This window comes from Gallinula chloropus, assembly GCF_964237585.1.
Source record: "Gallinula chloropus genome assembly, chromosome: 18".
Classification (NCBI taxonomy): domain Eukaryota; kingdom Metazoa; phylum Chordata; class Aves; order Gruiformes; family Rallidae; genus Gallinula; species Gallinula chloropus.
Window position 1 is genome coordinate 5427244 of NC_140103.1, and position 18958 is coordinate 5446201.

The window sequence follows — 18958 nt, forward strand, 5'->3', positions numbered from 1 at the left end:
CCTGTGGAACCCCAAGCCACTCAGGAATGGTGTTCTGGGGGGGCTTTAGGCATTCAACAGCACCGTGTCCCTGTGAAGTGCCCCCACCCCTTCCCTCTGCTCCCCACCACCCATGCCTCTATTCTGGCCCACTGAACATACCACGGTCCCCATCATGCACCCCAATTCCCCCAGTTTGGGAAGGGTTTGAATAGGAGCAGAGGGGTTTGTGTGATCCAGCAGTAGCCCCTGTCTCAGGCAGAGCTTCTCTCCTTCACCCAAAGATAAAATCAGTTTCTAAGGTTTAACAGAGAGCACCCCGATGCCTCCAGACTTCTCCCTGGGCTAATTGCTCAAAATAACTGCCAACAAGTCTAAACTCCTGTTTGCAGTGGGGTGTTTCTGTTTGACAGGCCAGAACCATTTCATCAGCATGTACTAATTACAAATACGACCTTTGGGTTAGACCAGACCTAAAACAATACAAGCCTAAGTATGGATTCAGCACCCTGAGCCATTCACCCAGCTCAGGATGGAGAGCAGAGAAAGCAGCAGTGACTTCAGTCCCTCCAAGCCCTACTGCAGCTCCCAGGCAGGGATGAGGGCACTTGTTCTTATCCATAGCCAGTCCAACCCAGAGGGAGCCTGAGCCAGTTCAATCTTTTCCCTTTGATTCTTAGATTAATGATGAAATAAAGGAGCATAGTGGTTTGCAGGCGCCAGCTGGAGTTTTCTAGGTCATGGGAAACGTTATAGCTGAGCGCAGGAGTGAAGTAGCCAGGCGTGAGGCAAAACTGCAGCCGGTCATGGTGTGTACCAGGCTGTGAGCGTGTGCCATTGCTGGAGCCCATGCAGAGCTGGCTTCGCTCTCCTCTGCACCCCAGCCTGAATTCAGCCTTGAGAAAGCACAAAGGGTGCAAGGCCCCAATACCAAAACCAGGCTCCATCCCGCACTGTCCTGCCAGCAGAGCTTTTCTGAGCTCTGATCTTTGGCAACCCCCCTGCCTCAGTTTCCCCATCCCAGTTGCACGGTGGTTTGGACTCCAGTTTTGTTGTCCACCACACTGGGCGGTGTGACAGCACTTGTGCCCAGTTGACAGACCTACTCTGGGGTGCAGACCAGCCGAGGTGGCCGAGGGAGGTGGCCACAGGCTGCTCAGCCACAGGCCACCAGTGCCGCGGGGCGTGCTCAAGGCCCAGCCGTCGGCACAGAGCGGGAGCTGCTGTTTGCAGAGGACAGCCAGCAAATGCAACTCCCCCCCTCAAGCTGTGTTTGCTCGGAGCAGGGACAGCGCCCTGGTGAGCCCAGTGACTGTGGGAGATTATGTCAGCAGCTGCTATTGCTGGGAGGGGGAAGGAAGAAAAAGAGAACCTGTGTTTGGCGTGTCCCCCTTCCTGGGGCAGGCTGGGGTCCATGCAGGGCTGGAGCCAGCTGCTTTGGCCATGGCTGAAGATTTATTCCCCTGTTAATGCCCTGGGAAGGCTGCTCCCGGTCCAGTTACAGCACCCAGCTGTGCTCGAGCTCAGTGAATAAACACCCCATTTGTCCCCAAGGCATCAGCCCTCCACGGTGCACACTCCCAGGGGAGGTTTAGACGTGGAGCTGGGCAAAGCCAGTTGTCTAGGAACTCACCTGACTGAGGCTCCAACAATCCTCCCAGGGTCAGGGGTCACTGGCTGCCACAGCAGGGGCCAGCCCCTGGGGTGGCTGGAATGCCTGTGGGGACAGGACCTTGCTCAGAAGAAGACGTACCTTTGCATTTACCTGCTCCTGCAGCCAACAGCTGGTTCCAGGTTCCAGCGCAGCATCTCCCCAGCCACACCATAGGCATCCAACAGCGATGCCTGACCTGCTTGGGGCTGAGCCGATGCTCAGTGCAGGTGGGAGAGCACCCAGGTTCCAAACCCCTGTGTTTCATACCTGGTGCATGCCAGGGAGCTGCCCAGGGACCGACCTGCCACAGCTGGGAAAAGGTTTATCCCAGGCAGGGGTTGTCACCTCAGCCAAGGCTCGATACCTGGCTGAGCAGTGTCTTCCCAAACGAGCATCCAAAAGGTGGTACCCAGCTCGTATCCTGCTTCCTGAGTACACCACCTCCGCTCACTGCTACAGCCCCTTTCAGCTGACCCTGTGAAAGCTGAAGCAAGCAGAAAGCACTGGGGACTCAAGAAAATAATGTTATTATTAATTAAATGACATTTCAGCTCCAGGGGACATCTCCTGTCCCTGCTCTGGGGTGAAACCTCCAGTGATGCCTTGTGTATTTTATAAGAATCCATGTGATTTGGTTTATTGCTCCGGAAGACGCTGCTGCAGGTGGGGCCAAGGGGGAATCTGTAATATGATACCTGGGAGTGACTGAAAGCCATGGGGAAAAAAAATCACACTCCTCACACTGCAGTGGTTCAGCTCTGGCAGGGAGAGGAGCTCCAGGAAAGGCACCGGGCAGGATCACAGGACAACTATGCAAGAGCAGCTGCTCCAGATACAGGAAGGAGCTCCTCGGGCGAGTGGTGGGCTTCAGGGGTGCCTGGCCATGGAGATCCACGGTGGGCACTGCAGGCAGGTCTTACTCTGAAGGGCGAGGAACACTTGGGGTCTGTGGCAGCAATCAGAATGGATCCATCCCTGAGAGCACACATCTCTCCTGGACCAGCCAAGCCACTGGCCCCAGCAGAGTCGAGGGGGCTTCAACAACAAGAAGCCCAACACAAGCCTGAGCTGCAGTAAAAAGCATGGCTGGAAAAAGCCCTATCAGCAAAATTACACTTTATTTTGTTGTTGTTGTGGTATTTACTTTGATGTATCATCACTTAAAAAACTCTGGAAAAAAACACATGCAAAAGGGTTTCTAAGTAGCAGCTAAAGTTTCTATTCCAGCATTACAAGCTATTGCAAATTGATTTCCAAACTCCCAGCTATAAACTATCCCGGAACAGTTTTTATCCTCAACCCCCCTCCACCCTAACCCAGTTAGTGCAGTGCAAAGGAAACATCCCAAGGAATTTACATATTATTTTCCAATGTTATCTCATCGCGACGTTGAATGACCTGTGCTGAACTAAAATATATACACAAGTTTCTCACCATCATTTAAAAAAACCCCTTTTCCTTTTCTTATTCACAGATATATATTGTGGCAAACGGCTGAATAATTACTTACAAACAAAATCAACGTGTTTTAACAAGTTTCTTACACCAGTAAACACAAGAGGGAGAGCTCTCCAGAGGGAAGGGGGATTTGGCAGGGCTGGGAGGGGAGCACAGGCAATGGCAGTTGGGGATCCCTTTGAGGTGTAAGGGAGAGGTGGTGCTGTGGTCCCCGTGACAGAGCATGAGGATGCTGTTGCCACCTGATAGAATAGGCTGTGTTAAACAGAAGGGTTGTGCAAGGCTTTAGGATCTGAGGCATCAGATCAGCCTTCGTGAGTTTGTCTCGGGGTGGGGGGGTGGGGGTGTGCATCCCATGAATGATGGCTACAGCCAGCTCCCCGTCGGCTGCACCCCCAAGTCTACCCCTTGCAAACAGGAGCCCTTGAGCACACCCCGAGCTGAGCACCAAGGGGCTGGCCAGGAGAGGTTAGCACCAAACAGTACCTTGGGAAAGCCCGGAGCCCCTCTGCGTGCCCATCACACCCTGTGGGAATCCGCCCCAGACAGACCCCAGCTGCAGCCACTACACTCCCCCCATGGCACCCAGCTGGGGCACTCACTGGGCTCCAGAGCAGTGGGCAGTGAGTGGCGCTGGGCTTCTCACTGAGCAGTAACATGGCATTTCCAAGCGAGCACCTTCACCTCAAGAGCCCCAAACTCTCCCATTTAACATTCCAAGCAGGGCACGGCTGCTCCGCTTGCAGCAAGGCTTCAGGGGCAGCCACGGTAGCCCCATGCCTGATGAGGACATCAGCACCACTCACCCACCCAGTGCCAGCATCCAACAGACCCACACCAGCCTGTACTGGGAACATGGTGCCCCATGGCAGGACCGCAAGTGCCAGGGGAACAACACCAGGGCATGGATGCATCAGCTCAAAATGCCAGAGGCTAGAGAGCAAGCATCTCCTGGGGCTCAGAAATTGGACAGAGGGAAGTTTTCCCCTGTCACACACATCATTTGTATTTGCACTTGGGAAGGAAGTTCCGGAGCTGCAGAGGGAAGCTGGTGCTTGGCAGAAGACGCTGGGCTGGATTTCCACCCGGCAGCTCTGCCTACCAGCCACAGGGAAAGAACAGACTCAGACGGACAGTGCTCAGGACAAAGTGGCAATGCCAAGACAAACTGACCTTTACTTGACAGCAGCAGCAGTAACAGCCTGTGGGAGGAAGAGAGGGGACAACGCTCACAGCCCCCAAAAGTGCACACAGCTGGGGAAAGAGAGAGATGCGTTCACACCTTGTCAAGAGAAAGTGGGAGTTGATACCGTAGCCCTTACTCAGGTGGGGTTCACCCCTCTGAGCTCAGTGAGGGGAGACGGGTCCCCGCTGCCAGGCCAGTCAGCCTGGTTTGGGTGGGGGGGGGTGTCCTGACCGCAGCAGGACCAAGCTAGGAGCGAGGGCAGGACAGACCTGCAGACACACGCTCCTGTCCATTCCTCTGCATGTACCTGGTGCCTTAGCGGCCTCCAAAACCCTTGCATGCAAAGTGCAGCTCCAGTCCTGCACAGCAGTGAGACCTCCTGCTCACCGCTGGGACCAGCCAGCACCCCAGGCTGCCCCCTCTGCCTGCAGCAAGGCTGGGCGCACCAAAGGTGGCTGTAAAGAAAACGGCCTTGGGATGCCAAATCGGCTCCTCTTCCCTCTTGTCTGACCTGGAGGTCCAGTTCCAGCCTACATCTGATGGTCAAAAGGCGCTCCTGGTTTCCCAGCTGGCATCCTTGAGAGATAAGCAGCAGCAGCCCTTTCCTCCTCTTGGGCCGGGTGTCCCCGCTCTGCCTCCTCGTCCCAGCCGTGGCATGATGCTGCCAGGTTCTGCCACACAGCTCCCAGGGAGGCAGCCAAAAAATCCTGACCTGGGGAGCTCACCTGAGCAGCGTGGCGGGGATCTGCATCGTCTCCTCGGGGCCGAGTCACTCCCTCCCCTTAGAAACCCCAAATTCTCATCTCAGCACACCCAGGCACCAGCCCAGGCCCAAACCTTCAGCCTCACCCTCCCACCACCACCACCGCAGTGCCTTCTAAAACACCTTTAAGAACAAGAGGTTGGGATGACCCCATCCTCCACAGCAGGCAGCGCTCAGAGTCTCTCAGCTCTGTCCATGCAGGGGAGCGCGGCTTTCCCGGGACTCTTCTGCAGCTGCTACATGAACGTTATCTGACAGACCATCAATCTTCTATACACGTAACAGGAGCGAGGCCGGCGGCGGCCCCGTCGCACGCGCGCACACACACACACTGTACAGAGGAACGGATTGCTAAGAAGTCCTGGGAGGCATCCGGCCACGTCCCACGGGGAGCCGCGGGCGTCGGGACAAGTGTGCACGGTCTGCAGCGGCTCGCTCGGGGCGCTGGGTGACTTTCCATCAGACATCCTCGCGGTCACTGCACCCCCTCCTCTTCCACGTACGTTGAGGGAAACCAGCCGACCTGCCGGGGAAGCAGAGAGGTGAGCTGGAGACCAGGGAGCAGAGGGGACCTCCTGCCCCATCACTGGGGCTCCTCCCCCAGTGTTCTTCCCGGTGAGCTGTTGGTACAGCGCCGGATTCACCCACATCCTGACCCATGGTGCTGATGAGGCGTGCAGCTGGTACCCTGATTTAGGACAGAGTTAGCAACTATATATTGCCTGAGACCTGTGGGTTGTCCACAAAGTGTAAGGGACCAGGGCATGAAGAAGCTGTCGCCAGTGCTGGAAACTGGGATGGTGGGTCCAGCTATCAGCCTGCTGCTGTTCTCCCTGGGATGCCAATCCTCCACCTGCAGAACTGCTCCTGCCTCATGGCCCCACGTGCAGGTTTAAGGATGGGCAGATCCAAACATCACCAGAGCCAAGGTGCCCACCCACCACTGGTACACTCCTTCCCACACATGGGGCATCACGTGTCACTGTCACACAGTACCCACTGGCAACCACAGTGGTGGCTCTCCTGAGATGACAGCCTGTGCACCAGTCGGAAAGGAGCAAGAGGGAGTGGGATGTGTGCCCCTGCCTGTCGCTGTCCTGGCAGAAGGCCACACTCAGACTGGGTAGCTCGAAGCGGGGAGGACCGTGTGCTACAGAAACAGGCTGGGACCTTATCCAGCCGCACTTACTCTTCCGTTGGTTTCCCCCTTCCACCATCCCTGGTCCCCGCCAATCCTGCTGTAGATCTTCACCACGTCGCCCTCTCGCAGCGACAGCTCCCGCATGTCCCGCGCCGCGAAGTTGTATCGCGCCACCGCCGTCCCTATGACCCGTGGGGTGAATACTGCGAGGGGACAAAGAAAGGGCGTTGGGAGCTGTCCCACTGCACAGCACCAGCCGAAGCCTGGGGAAAGCTTGGTGAGGTTCAACCTGGGTTTTCCACTGTGACGTTGGCTCCCATTGTAATGCCACGACCTGGAGCAGCTTGGATGGTGGGGTTGGCCTCATCCAAACCACTCAGTCCCATACAAACGGGGGTGGTTGGGGTTAAACTGGCTTCCTGATGGGTTTTAAACAGCTCTGGGGGCTTAGGAAACCCCTCTCTGTTGACCAGGAGGGTGTGGGGCAGGGGGTGATGTGACCCCTTGGTGGGGATTGCTGGGGTGAGAGGCACTTGGATGAGCAGGGAAGGAGGCGGTGAAAGATTTCAGAGGCATACATAATTGTTAACAAGGAAGTCATGGAAAAATCCTGTTGCACCCCTAATGTCAGGTCTGGCTGCCACACAGCTCCCAGCACCTGGTGAGATCACCTTGAGAAAAGGAGATTTGGCCAATGGTTGGCACTGAAACTACTGCAAAACACAAGAGTTATTGGGATTGGTATCTCCTAGAGATGCTGAGCAAAACCTCTGGGTTTTGCCATGAGGAGGAAAAAGCTGAAAATCCACTGTGCCCCACTGTGCCCCCTGCTCCTGTCCCTGCCAGGGAGCATGCAGGGGTCTTGGAAGCTTCACCCTGTAACAGACCAAAAGGTGCAAAAGAACCCCTACAAATCCTACTGCTGACCAACAGCTGGTAATAAGCAGCTTTGCCTCATGGGCCATATCGGGACGTGAGCTCTGCCAGCACCAGCACGGCCCCAGAGCTGAGATCTCCGTGGCTTCAGGCAGGGGATGCTTGAGGGAGGTGCAAGGAAAGTGGCAGAGCTCTTGGCACAGAGGAATGGCAATGAGGAGGGAGGAAAGGCAGAGGCAGCACTAGCTTCCCTGCTCCTGTATGTGGGCAGTGGGGGAAGGAGGGCTGGAGAGTAATGGTGGGAGGGATGGGGTGGGCACAGGAAGACAAAAACGCTCCTTCCCTGAAGTTTAGGGGGGCAGGGGGAAATAAAATTAAAACCCATCACCCTGAAGGGACACCATGTTGTGGTGAAGCTGCCCTTTTTTTTTTTGTCCCAGGAGTTTCAAAGATTAATTTTGAGTTTTGAAAGTTTGCAAACCAAGGTTGAACTAAGTTTAAGGAGAAGCTTTGCCCAGGTTTTCAGCCCTCGGGGTGGAAGGAGATGAGGATGGTGATGGAGACGGTTCCAGACACACAACGTGCAATCACTGGAGGGCTCTGTCCTCACCAGGCAGCCAGGCTGGGGAACGGAGCGAGAATCAAAGCAGCTTTGAACTCTGTCATCAGGAGCTTGCTCAGAGCCCACTGCTGCACACATTAACACCTGCAATACCCTGTATGTGTTTAAAAGTCCCCAAGTTCCCTGAGTTATGTTCTAATCCCCTGAGGAGTTGGGCTCTTCCCAAATGTGACACACGTGTGGCTCTGCTGATTTTCCCTGTGATGCCTAAAGAAAATACTGACAGGTAAAAGTTTAACTGGGAAGAAATGGACTGGCAGGATTTTGTTCCAGTCCCCACCAAACGGGGAGGAAGACACCAGTGTGTAACGCATTTCATCAGTGGGGTTCAAAGGCCAGAGCAGGACTGCACACTCTGCAGAGACCCTGAGCCCCAAATCCCATCTCACATCTCCCTCCCACCTCCTCAGCAGGAGGATCCTGAGCAGCCTCAGATACCAGAGCTCAAAAACTGCCAGACATCGAGACGTTCTCCTTGTCCAGCAAGGAGAAAAGGTCTGGAAGATGATGTGATGCCAATGCTCGTTTGGTGAGAAACACACGGGATAAGCAGGTCGAGCTTGAAGTACATCATGAGATCCCAAATGTGTTAAGATTCATTTTTTTGGGTAATTTTAGCCCCTTTTCTCAAATAGCAACAGCTCCATCTTCTCCCTGCCTTGATTTTTGGGGAGATGGGGGGAGCGCGTTCTGCTCCCAGCCAAGCCCTGGTTAATTAACTCATTTCCAGGCTGTGCCCCAGGGAAGCACTTGGGGACCCCCTGGACTGTCTGTGGGTGATGGAGGGACAGCAGGGACCCCGCAGGTCCTGCTGGTGATGGCTTTCAAGCTGGGGATGCTGCAGCCTGGGGAAGGCGGCAGGTCTCTCCGGTGGGGAGAGGCACTGGTACCTGACCAGAAGGGACTGGAGGAGCTCTGAGAAGAAAAGTTGAGGCCCTGAGGACTGAGAAAAGAAAAGTTGTAGGAAGCGCAGGAGGCTGCAAAGAGGTTAGAGAGAAACAAAAAGAGGCAGAACACGCATTAAAAGGGAAATTAAAAAAAAAATAAAATTATCATGCACAGTGCTTTCTAAGCTGATGGAGAAATACAGGGCAAAGCATGCAGAAGGTCTTGCACAGGGGCTGGGAGCTGGAACAGCCGGTGGCAGGTCTGGCTGCAGCCCCACAGCCACAGCCTGAGGGCTGCAAAGTCATCCTAGGGCTGTATTTTAGTGGAAAAGATATTTAATCAACTTTTAAAAACTATCTTCCTCTGGTAATCTTTTTAAAATACACTATGGAAAGAGTGTTTAAAAAGTGCATTTTCCCTCACCAAGTAGTTATTTCTTCACTAGGCTTTTAGACAAAACAGCATTTTACACTAATACACATTTTTTTCTTTCCATTTGTTCTGATTTTTGTTTTATTTTTACTTTAGGCACAGACCTACCCGATCTCCCATTATCTCCATTAAAGGAGTCCCACTGGGATTCAAACTGTCCCAAGTGCCACTGGAACCGGATCCATTAAAACTCATGCACAAAGCCTCATGTGGGCAGGTAAGACCCCATCTACCCTGCTAACAGTGCATCACATCTCTGCTCACTACCCTGCAGCCGTGGCTCCCCTCCCAGCAGGACGGGGGGGTGGGTAAACCACACGAGTGTAAAACTGCATGAGGGAAGTAGCCTCTCCCCAAAAAAACTCTCCCTGGGGGGCTGCACCCACTCCTTGAGCTTGGGCAGCAGCGCCAGGCACCCCAGCTCAGCCAAACCCCCTCCCACCCTGCCACCTCCTGTGAGACCCATCCTCAAAATGCTACCAGCCAAGTGGGAGACTAATTTGCAAATTAGGGAGCTCAAGCCCTGTGGTAAAGCCACAAATCCCTTCAGCCAGACGGTGCTCCTCTGCCCTGCTGAGAGGGTGAGATATCCCCGTCGGCTGGGGGATTAACGGCGGCTGCTTGCGCGGCTGAGCTGGGTTTTACCTGGAGAGCGGGTGAAGGTCCTGGAGGTAGAGCGCTCCCGAGATTTGTAGGGGTATTTCAGCGTTGTGTCCAGCTGCTTGAAGCTCTCCTTCAGCGAGTGGCTCTGGTAGTACTCAACCAGCTCCTGGGAAGGATGGAGAGGTACCCGGCTGTCTCTGCTGTCCTCTGCAGGGCTTGCAGGGACACACTGAAAGGAGCTACAAAAACCTTACCAGCAAGCTTTCGAACTTCTTGGCTTCTGTGATGTGAATCCAGTTGTCCTTCTCCACCACCTTGATGTGCTTCACCTCCTCGTTGAACCTGCAAGCGGTAGCAAAGGCACTCAAGAAAACGCTGCTGTGCGCTCGAGTCCTGTCTCACCCTGCGTGTAGGAGTAATAGTAAATTACTCAGTTGAGGATTACTCACTTAATACTGATGGCAAAGCGCTCAGCCTCGGCTGGCCGCTCCCGGATCAGGTAGGTGCCGCTGACGTGTGACTTGAGCAGGTTGTCTGTCTGCTGCCGCTCCATGTTCCCTGCGAACCTGAGCCCAGAGTTTAATTAAATTAGTTAACTAAAAATTAACGCATATCTTTACCATGTTTTAGATTAAAAGATGCACCCCTTTTTTTTAAAGGCACGAGGGTTGGGCAAGGAGAGAAGCAGGTCTCATCCAAAACTTCATGAGCAGAGTGGCCGGAGATGTACACGCAGCTGCTCAGCTGCTGAATAGAGGATAAATGATGTGGAGTGCAACCTTTTCCTGTGGAAGTCTCTCATGTTTCCAGGGCACCTGGAAAATCCCACTAATTGGGAATTAGTCCCCAGGTAAACAAGGCTTCAGAGAGAGCTGGGAAGCTGGGATAATTTAGACTTGGGAATTTGAACACCTGTCTGGAGCTGGAAGGAGCAGGAGGCAAGCCAAGTGCAACCCCTCCTGCCAAGGCAGGAATGGCTGCCTTCCTCCCCAAATGGTTTCCTGGGAACAGAAAACCCACAAAATGTGAAATCAGCACCTGTCCTTTTGCCTCTCACCCCCTCCATCAGCAAAGAGATCCCCTCTGCGAGGGCTGCACCAGGCTTCAACACCCGAAAGGCCCCTCAGCAGCTGCCCTGCACTCCCAATCGGTTATTAGAGCAGATTCCTGGCAAAACCCCAAGGAAAAGCCACCGCCAACCTATCTGTCCAGCCAGAGGAAGGCTGTGCCCCATGGCTTGTGGGACAACTCACCATGGGTACGCCGTGTAGTCGATCTCCCTCGAGGGCGGCCGGCTGTTGGGGGGCTGCAAAGAGAACATCGCTTATTACTGAGGAGCCAGTGTCTCACCAGGCTGCAGATCCCATGTGAGATGTAGATCCCTCTCTCTCCTCCACAGGAAGGTTTTTGCCTCCTGTGCTGTTTCTGAAGGGGCAGCTCTGGTGGCAGAGGGCAGTGCGGGAGCCGAGCCTCCCGCCCCTCGCAGCACGCTGTGTTTTTTCATTCACCTGAGCACTTTTTCATTGGGATGCTGCTGCCAGCATTACAAAGCACTTTGAAACAACCCCAGAAGTGCGGTTTCCCTGTAATGTGACATATCTCAAGCACTCTGCTCCTGAGTCAGCCCTGCAGAGAAGGAAAGAGGTCTGGACTCCGGTCATGCCAACCCCAACCTTGTGAACGGGGCTGAGACCAATCCGGCCAGACATTTGCAACCAGGGGATGATGGATCTACATCCTCCCTTGTTCTGGGAGGGCAGTGATAGGACAAGGGGCAATGGGTGCAAGCTGGAGCAGAGGAAGTTCTGTGGGAATATAAGGAGAAACTTTGTCACTGTGAAGGTGACGGAGCCCTGGGACAGGCTGCCCAGAGAGGTTGGGGAGTCTCCTCTGGAGACATTCGAATCCGCCTGGACATGTTCCTCTGTGATTTAGTCTGGGTGATCCTGCTCTGGCAGGGGGGTTGGACTAGGTGATCTTTCGAGGTCTCTTCCAACTCCTAACGCTCTGTGATTCTGTGATTCAAGGTGCAGGGACTTACTGGAAGGCCCAAGGTTTCAAGCAGAAGGCTGAGAAGGTCAACAGGCACTGCTGGAGCAGCACCTCCCATGACAGCCCCCCCCCACGCTCGCCCCCGCAGCACCCAGCTCCACCTTTGGCACTTACCCTCGCATCCACGGGGCAGGGCTTTACCGACGAGCTGGGAAAATAACCCGACTTCTTCGTCTGCAGCAACCGCCCCTGCAAAGCCATCAGCCCATCAGCCCGGGACGTGCATGGGGACAGCAATGCCTCTGCCATGCAGGGACAGGGACAATCCCCACTGCAGCTCCCAGGTTCCACACTGCCTCGCAGATCCCCAGCACATCCCCAAGCTCCAGGAAAGCTCACAAATAAAAAGGGGTGATGCAGAAGCCACTGGTTTAAAACTTCCTGGGAACTTCCCGAGGGGAACTGCTCTCACCTCCCACCATGGCGAGTCTGGGTCCCCTCTCAGCAGCTCAATCACATCCCCAATTTGAAACGTCAGCACCGGCTTCCCAGGAGGGGCTGGGTTTCCGTGGTAATTCTGAACTGCCACCATTTTAGGACCTGAAAACAGATACAAACCAGTTTCAGCACCTTGTCCCACTTAGGAACAGCAATACAAATCTAATGGCACCAGCAGGCAGATTTTGGGGCAGAAAGCATCGAAGCAGGAAAGAACACTGCCCACAGAGAACAGCCCTGCCTTCTGCAGTTACAGGGATGGCTGAGTTCACTGAGCAAAAATAAACCCACGAAGCACCGAACTGAGCCAAAGCTCCAACTCCCAGCCCTGCACTGGGACTTGGACCTCACTGTTCCAGACTGGCGATGCCCAGCCAGTGCCAAACCCCTCTGGGGTCAGCAATGACACCCACGTTGCAAAAGGGACCAGCAAGCAATCGGCTTCTGCTTGAATTTCAGCTGGACCTGGGACCCAAACACCCCTGAAGCTCATAGTCCAAGTCTGGTTGGCTTGCAAATAGCTGCACGTTAAATAAGCTTCCCCAACGGCACTGAAACCACAGTGTTTATCCTCAAAATGCCTCCCCACCTCTGCCTCTCCCTGCCCAGCCAGAGCACGCTGTGCTTTCTTTTTTTAACCACCAGTTTAGTTCAGGTTTCTTTCTGCCAGGCCTCTGGCTTTCCTTTTAACTGGAAAAGCACAAAAACAAATTGTTCCTTCTCCTTGGAGCCTGAGCATGGGCAGGGCAGGCCCCACGCTCTGCCCACACTCTTTTTAAGCAAAGGAAAATACAAAAGTATGGTAGTAACCATCGTGGGTAACATCAGAAGGCAGCAGTTGGAGCTGTGCATCCCAGCAGCACACTGGACAGGAAGATGCTCCCCATCACCCTCAAACCTCCCTGCCAGGATGTGCTGGGTCTGCTCTGAAGGGCAACGTGGCACAAGGACACATGCCAGGCTCCCCTTGGTCACTGGAGTGGCTTGCAGAAGCTTTACCCACATGGCAGAGCAGGCCAGGGGTATGAACAAGAACCAAGGTGATGCTGGTGTGATGGGTGCAGCAGGTGAGGGCTGAGCCCAGGGAGGAGCTGGGTCTTTCTGCTTTGGGGTGCAGGGACAGGGCGGAACTGGGTGCCCCGTCACTTGCTGTGAGGGCAGCATGGGGCACTTCTGCAGCTCTCCATGAACCCTTTTGGCTTCGAAAGGAGCTTCACCCTCCCACACTCAATGCTAGGGACACCCATAGCCACGACCAAGACGCTGTCTCTACTTGCCCTCCTGCAATACAGTAAGGCCCTTACCAGGTCCAGCACCCAGCGAATCCTGCAAAAAGAGAGGAAAAAGTCTTTGTGAAGACATGGTGGGCTTGGCTCTCTCCACAAGCACCTGCCTGAAGCCGACAGGACAAGAAATCCTCTCCTGAAACCTCCCTAGCACCAGCATATGGTGTTTGACCCAGCTGGGTGCTGCCACCTCCATGGTTCTACCCAGGTCAGGCCAGTTTTAGGCTGGAGGAGACGCCATCAGTCTCTCCTCCCAGGTTACTGGGGACCTCCCCCCACCCTCCAAGGCTGGTGCTCACTCTTCCCATGAGCTTCCCACACCTGGACCAGCCAAAGGATACAGGATCTGCCAAAGGCAGAGAGGGATGTGGGAAAAGGCCCATCAAACAACGTACCTGGTCTGCTGAAGAGCCTGCAAGAGAAACATCACAATAAGGGGTTAATTTAACAGGCAACAAAACCCATTTTCTGCTTCTCCTGATGATGCAAGTATTGATAAACTGGCATCAATGTTTGACCCTGATGGAGGCCAGGGTCACTTGAGTCAGCTCTGCGCCAGTTGGGCAAGACCCAGGGATGAACTGGAGCTGGATGAGGACGTTTTCTCACTTGCACAAAGTTCTGCAATTTTGTTTCTTCCTCCCTTTGCTCCTCACCCTCCCCATGACAGTCCCCTGCTCCCAGCAGTGCGGGGGCTCTGACCTGGGCGAGCAGAGGCATGTCATGGTCTCTCCCAATTTAAACCAAGCACTCAGATTCTTGCAGTGCTGTGGGACACCTGGTGCCATCTGGGAGGGTGATGAGGTCTCTCCTCATCAGAAGCATGATCCCTGGCATGGACCCTCCTGCTTTCCCTACCCAACATCTGGTGAAGAACTCATGGACTTGCTGACATGCTGTCCCAGCATGAGGGCTGGTTGGTTCATTTGATGTTTACACCACCAGCCACTGTGACTTACAGCCCTGGGAGGTGAGTGGGAGCACGCTCCGATTTGTTAAGGTATTAAATAACCTCAGTGCTTTAAAGAGCAAGCCTGTCAGATCATTCACATGCATTCACCTCCTTGGCACAAGCTCGTGATGTGAAATAACTTACCTGTCTTGCAGGGAGGAATGATCTCCAAGCACTCCTTATGAGCCCCCGCTCCGCACTTGGGACAAAGATAGCCCTGGTAGAAGGTTCCTCTGTGCAAAAAGAGTCAGAAATTCCTAATTCAGCCTCAGCTTTGAGATTTTCCTTTCTGTGTTTTAATGCAGATGCCGAAGAGCTGGGAGGATGTTGCTCACCTCAGGAACATCCTGCAGGCTTTGCAGTTGGTTGTCTTTTCAAATGTGTACATCTGGAAGTTATGGTGATTGGCATTGGCTTTCTCTGGCTTTATGTTGGACCTAAGGGAAAGGACCGGGCGATTATCAACCTGTCCCTACCAGCCACGCCGCACTCGTGACCTGTCACAGCAGCTGCTGTTTGCATTTCAGTCAAAGTTTGGAAACCACACGGACAGATAAGAAGTCAACTGTGAAAGCAGACTCGGGGCTTGACTCTGCAGAGAGGATTTTGCCCACCAACCTTCCCCTGGGACAACATTCACGGGTTTGGCCTTTACCCGTGTCAATCAGTAGCCCAGCTGGTCCTGCTCTGCTCAGCACCAGCTCCCTGCAACAGCAGAGCCCTTCTCCTGCAACACCCTAGCTCAGGGCTTCACGCGTGGCCTGGTCTGGCTCCAGAGACGCACCACGCATGGTTGGCTGCAGACAACGGGGGCAGGGACCCAACCAGTAAGCCCATGAGAGCTCCCCCACCAGAAGCTTTGCTATCAGAGCTGGTCTCCAGTGACCTGCTGGTCCAAGACACCATCCCCACCCTGTGCTTAGCGCCTACGCGCCGGGGCCGGAGCAGCCACTGGTGCTCACATTGCCATCTCAAACTGCTCCATCCACTTCCTCTTCATCTCCTCCGTCTTGCAGAAGAACTGGAAGCCCTGCTTCCCCTGAAGGTGGATTAGGTAGAAGCCATATGACCACTGCAAGAGAAAAATGGGAGAGCTGATGGGAATGTCATGCTTCCCACTGCCCCAGCAGCCAAGCGCGCCGCACTGTCACCCCAGCACCTTACTAACAGCTCTGGGTGCCTGCCCCATCCCTTCTCCTGAAGGACCACTGAACCTTTGCAAAGGTAACAGCAGGGGAGGAGGAGGCAGAGCTCCGAGTTTCGATAACACATCGTGGCTAATGATGCCTGAATCGCCTGGCACCGTGTAGCGGGACCAAATAGGATTTTATGGTGGCAGATGAGAGAACCCAGCTTTTTCTGCTCCAGTGGATCCTCCCCGGCCATTATATCTCTCCCTGACAGCATCTGACAGCCCGGGAGGAACATCTGACCTGCCCACTGCACATATGCTCTGTCTGTCTCATTATGACATTGCACAGAAAAACACGAGAGAAAATTGGGTGCTTTGCTTACCATTTTTCCATGAGACTAGAAAGCATAGGAGAGCAAAGTGGAAATATATTTCAGTAAAACACAAAGCTAGCAGCATTGCTTCAGCATCCAAGTGGTAAAATTGCCTGTTCTTACCCAAACATCACTTATCCCATCTGTACAGTATCTCTTCCCATGGCACTAAGTGGATTAAGCTAACGGGTCCTTGCTTAACCGATAGGTGGGAGGAGTTGTTCCTTCAGGACTGCAGACTAAGCCCCAAATCACCAGCAAAGCAATGTTCCTGCAGTGGCAACCACACTCCCCAGTGCTGATTTTGGCACATTGGTTGGCAATGCTCAACGCTGCCTTTCCGGGCTCCTCCACTCCACGACTCATGGGAGCAAGAGCATCCGGACAGCCCTCCCCTCCCTCGCCCCCTCTCTCCATCCTGTCTGATGTTTGCTCCTTGCCCGTCCCTCGCTGCTGGCGGGCCAGAAAGCAGGGAGCAGCTTCCTCTCTCCTAACTCCAACCATCCCAGCTTCTTCAGGGCTGTTTTGCAAGGACCGAGGTCAAGAATCAAGCCCAGCCCCACACTAACAAACATTTCCCACCTCTTTGTAAGGCTGCCCTGAAAGCCAAGTGTTTATTTTCCTGCTTTTTGCAAGCTCTGCCTCTATTTTGAAAGGCTAATGGGAATCTACTACAGAAAGACTGGCCCAAACAGCTCCAAAATGCTCTCCAGCAGAGCTAATCCCCAGCCCACCTACCTTCTTAATATCCTTGTTATTCATTGGGTCGTCAGTCATCTTGTGGAAGAGCAGCTCGATGATTTCTTTCAGCTCGTAATTGTATCCTTTCCTCTTGCAGACGATCACCACTTTATCAAATAAAAATAAATACCTGCCCAGAGCAAGCAAACACACATGCAACCCGGTCAGACATCTCATGAAGGTCCCCATTTAAGGGGGAAGTATCTGGAAAGCTCCACAGAACTTTCCCAGCCAGTGCTGTCCTAGCTGTGCTGTAACATCACATCCACAGTGCAGCCCCAGGCAGCCACTGGATAAACAAGCACAGGGGCATCACCACACAGGCACGTTCCGTTTGGGAAGACTTCCGGAGTGCCATCGTCACTCACTCACCGGTCCTGCTTGGTGTGGTTGACAATGGAGCGGACCTTCAGCTCACCATCGATCTTTGGCCTCCCGAACTCCTCCAGCTTCACTTGCTGCAGAGAGGAAAGCAGGGTTGAGATCCTTGGCCAGGGCTGGGACAACAGAGACTGAAACCCAAACCTGCACGGATTGTGTGGGGTGCTGGAAACATTCTATCCCCCTCCTCCCCCTGGCCAGCCCTGCCTCAGGATGCAGAAGGTCCTGGGAACAGCATCGCCCTCACTAAGGGAAGCCCACGCATGAGCACAGCCCCAGCATCAGGAAAGAGACACTGAAGATCCCTGGAGCTCCAGCATCGGCATCCCAGGGCAAGGATCAGGAGTCACAGCATTTCTGCAAGGTCTGAGATCCAGCAAGCAAATCCCCCATGAAATAAGCTATTTTCCAGGGTCTTCTACAAAACCAGACTCAGGGCTCTTGTAAGTTTTGATTCCCATCCTGAACAAAGACTGGTGAGATTTTGGGCAGGTCCTAACCCAACCCAAGGGGTTCATCAGTTTGTCTTTCAGCTCAGAAGCCCTTGCAAGTGTCATGCAGTGCAGCACAGCCGCCGAGCTGCAGGAACTGGTGCCCTTGCACAGTTCTTAGAGGGGGGTGGGATTATTATGAAGCATCAGTGGAGGTCAGGAAACCCCCCCACACTGTAATTATTTCACTGCTATGTGGGGTCTGCACACAAAACACCAACCACTCCACAACATCCCACCTGGTGCAACGAAAGGAAACAGGGAGCAGACCGTGCGTGGGATTGATGTGCAGACAGGAGTGGCTGCTTTGCTAACGGCTCCTCTCCTGCCTGTCAAACTTGCTCTCTGGCTGCTGGAAGGAGGAGAAGCTGCTGCTTAATGCCCCCATTTACATTCTTGTCTTTATTTTCCGGAGCGTGACGTCTGATGGCTCGCACAAATCAGGATTATCACAACTCCTTCAATCAAAGCCTTGCAACAGCCCACTGGAGAATTGCTGTGCTTCTTTGGAAAATTAAGGGGTTTTCTCTCAGTCTGTTAAATGTCCATCAATTTCAAGTTCTTTGTTTTCAAAGTCAAGGCTTAAAACCTCCAAACCCAGCACCCCTCTGGGTGGGAAGCCCCTGGCATCTCCGTCCATCAGCCCTTTTGAAGCATCTCAGGTGTCAGCCCCCAAATTGCATTACCCCAGCGTAAAGCGTGACAGCAGAGCAGCTGCGCCTGCAGCTGACCAGCCCTCCCCTCCCACCCACCCCCCCGGGCAAATGTGGGGAAAAAGCTCATTAGCTTGAAGCTCTGCCACTGAATATTAAATTAATGGGCTTGTTCAGGGCTAAAGCAAGTGATGGGTTGCACAGGGTCAGCTGATGCACAGTAATGGGACCAAGTGTTTGATATCTCTGATGTTTGGAGGATGAGGTTCTGGTTTTTGGGATTAGGTGTGTATTACATGAACCCTTCTCCTCCCAAGAGACCTTGGTACACTCTCAGTTAACCTCTGTCCTCTTAGCAGCAAAAGAAAACCCACTTAAAATATCAGACAGACAGCTGATTTGGGGAGTTCTGGGGTTCCCCTTACACTAATGATGTGATAGAAAGCTGGAGAAACATTTTTCAGTCTAACACCACCAAAAGGAGTCATCCTCAATCACAAGCAGATCTGTTTCATACTGTAGCAACCACTTCTGGACCTTCAGCAAAACCAGTCAGTGATGAATACGCAGGGAGGGACCTTTCTCAGGTAGCACATCAGATTCAGCAGCATTCACACAGAAAAAGCCAATTTGTTGATAATAACTGAATCAAAGTAGGGAATGAAAGGGTTTTCCAACTTACCAGATTTTCTATGGAGCTCTGAAATTCACTTATTTTCTTTAAAGTCTCTTTGTCCCTCTTTACTTCATTTATGTACATGGCCAAGTCCTCAAAAGAGAAGCGAAAATTGGGGTTTATTTTCCAGGTGAAACCAGTACCTTCCCGAAGCAGAAAACCCACGACCTCGGCTCCCCA

General features: G+C 53.5%; 1 protein-coding gene across 2 annotated transcripts in view; it reads right to left on the reverse strand.

Annotated features, from left to right (window-relative positions):
• Positions 1–4230: 4230 nt before the first annotated feature.
• Positions 4231–18958, reverse strand: part of VAV2 (vav guanine nucleotide exchange factor 2) — a gene marked incomplete at its 5' end in the record, with an annotated part of 143342 nt that continues 128614 nt past the window's right edge. Inside the window, 16 exons of one of the 2 annotated variants that reach the window (XM_084272323.1) lie at positions 4231–5563; positions 6230–6384; positions 8570–8656; positions 9645–9768; positions 9857–9944; positions 10052–10168; positions 10856–10908; positions 11769–11843; positions 12067–12194; positions 14439–14563; positions 14666–14767; positions 15293–15402; positions 15846–15860; positions 16575–16707; positions 16950–17035; positions 18785–18871. In XM_084272323.1, coding sequence (XP_084128449.1) covers positions 5516–5563; positions 6230–6384; positions 8570–8656; positions 9645–9768; positions 9857–9944; positions 10052–10168; positions 10856–10908; positions 11769–11843; positions 12067–12194; positions 14439–14563; positions 14666–14767; positions 15293–15402; positions 15846–15860; positions 16575–16707; positions 16950–17035; positions 18785–18871 — 1533 coding nt within the window. In that variant the 3' untranslated portion in view covers positions 4231–5515. The remainder of the gene's footprint in view (positions 5564–6229; positions 6385–8569; positions 8657–9644; positions 9769–9856; positions 9945–10051; positions 10169–10855; positions 10909–11768; positions 11844–12066; positions 12195–14438; positions 14564–14665; positions 14768–15292; positions 15403–15845; positions 15861–16574; positions 16708–16949; positions 17036–18784; positions 18872–18958) is intronic. The other variant, XM_084272322.1, reaches the window with a different exon arrangement.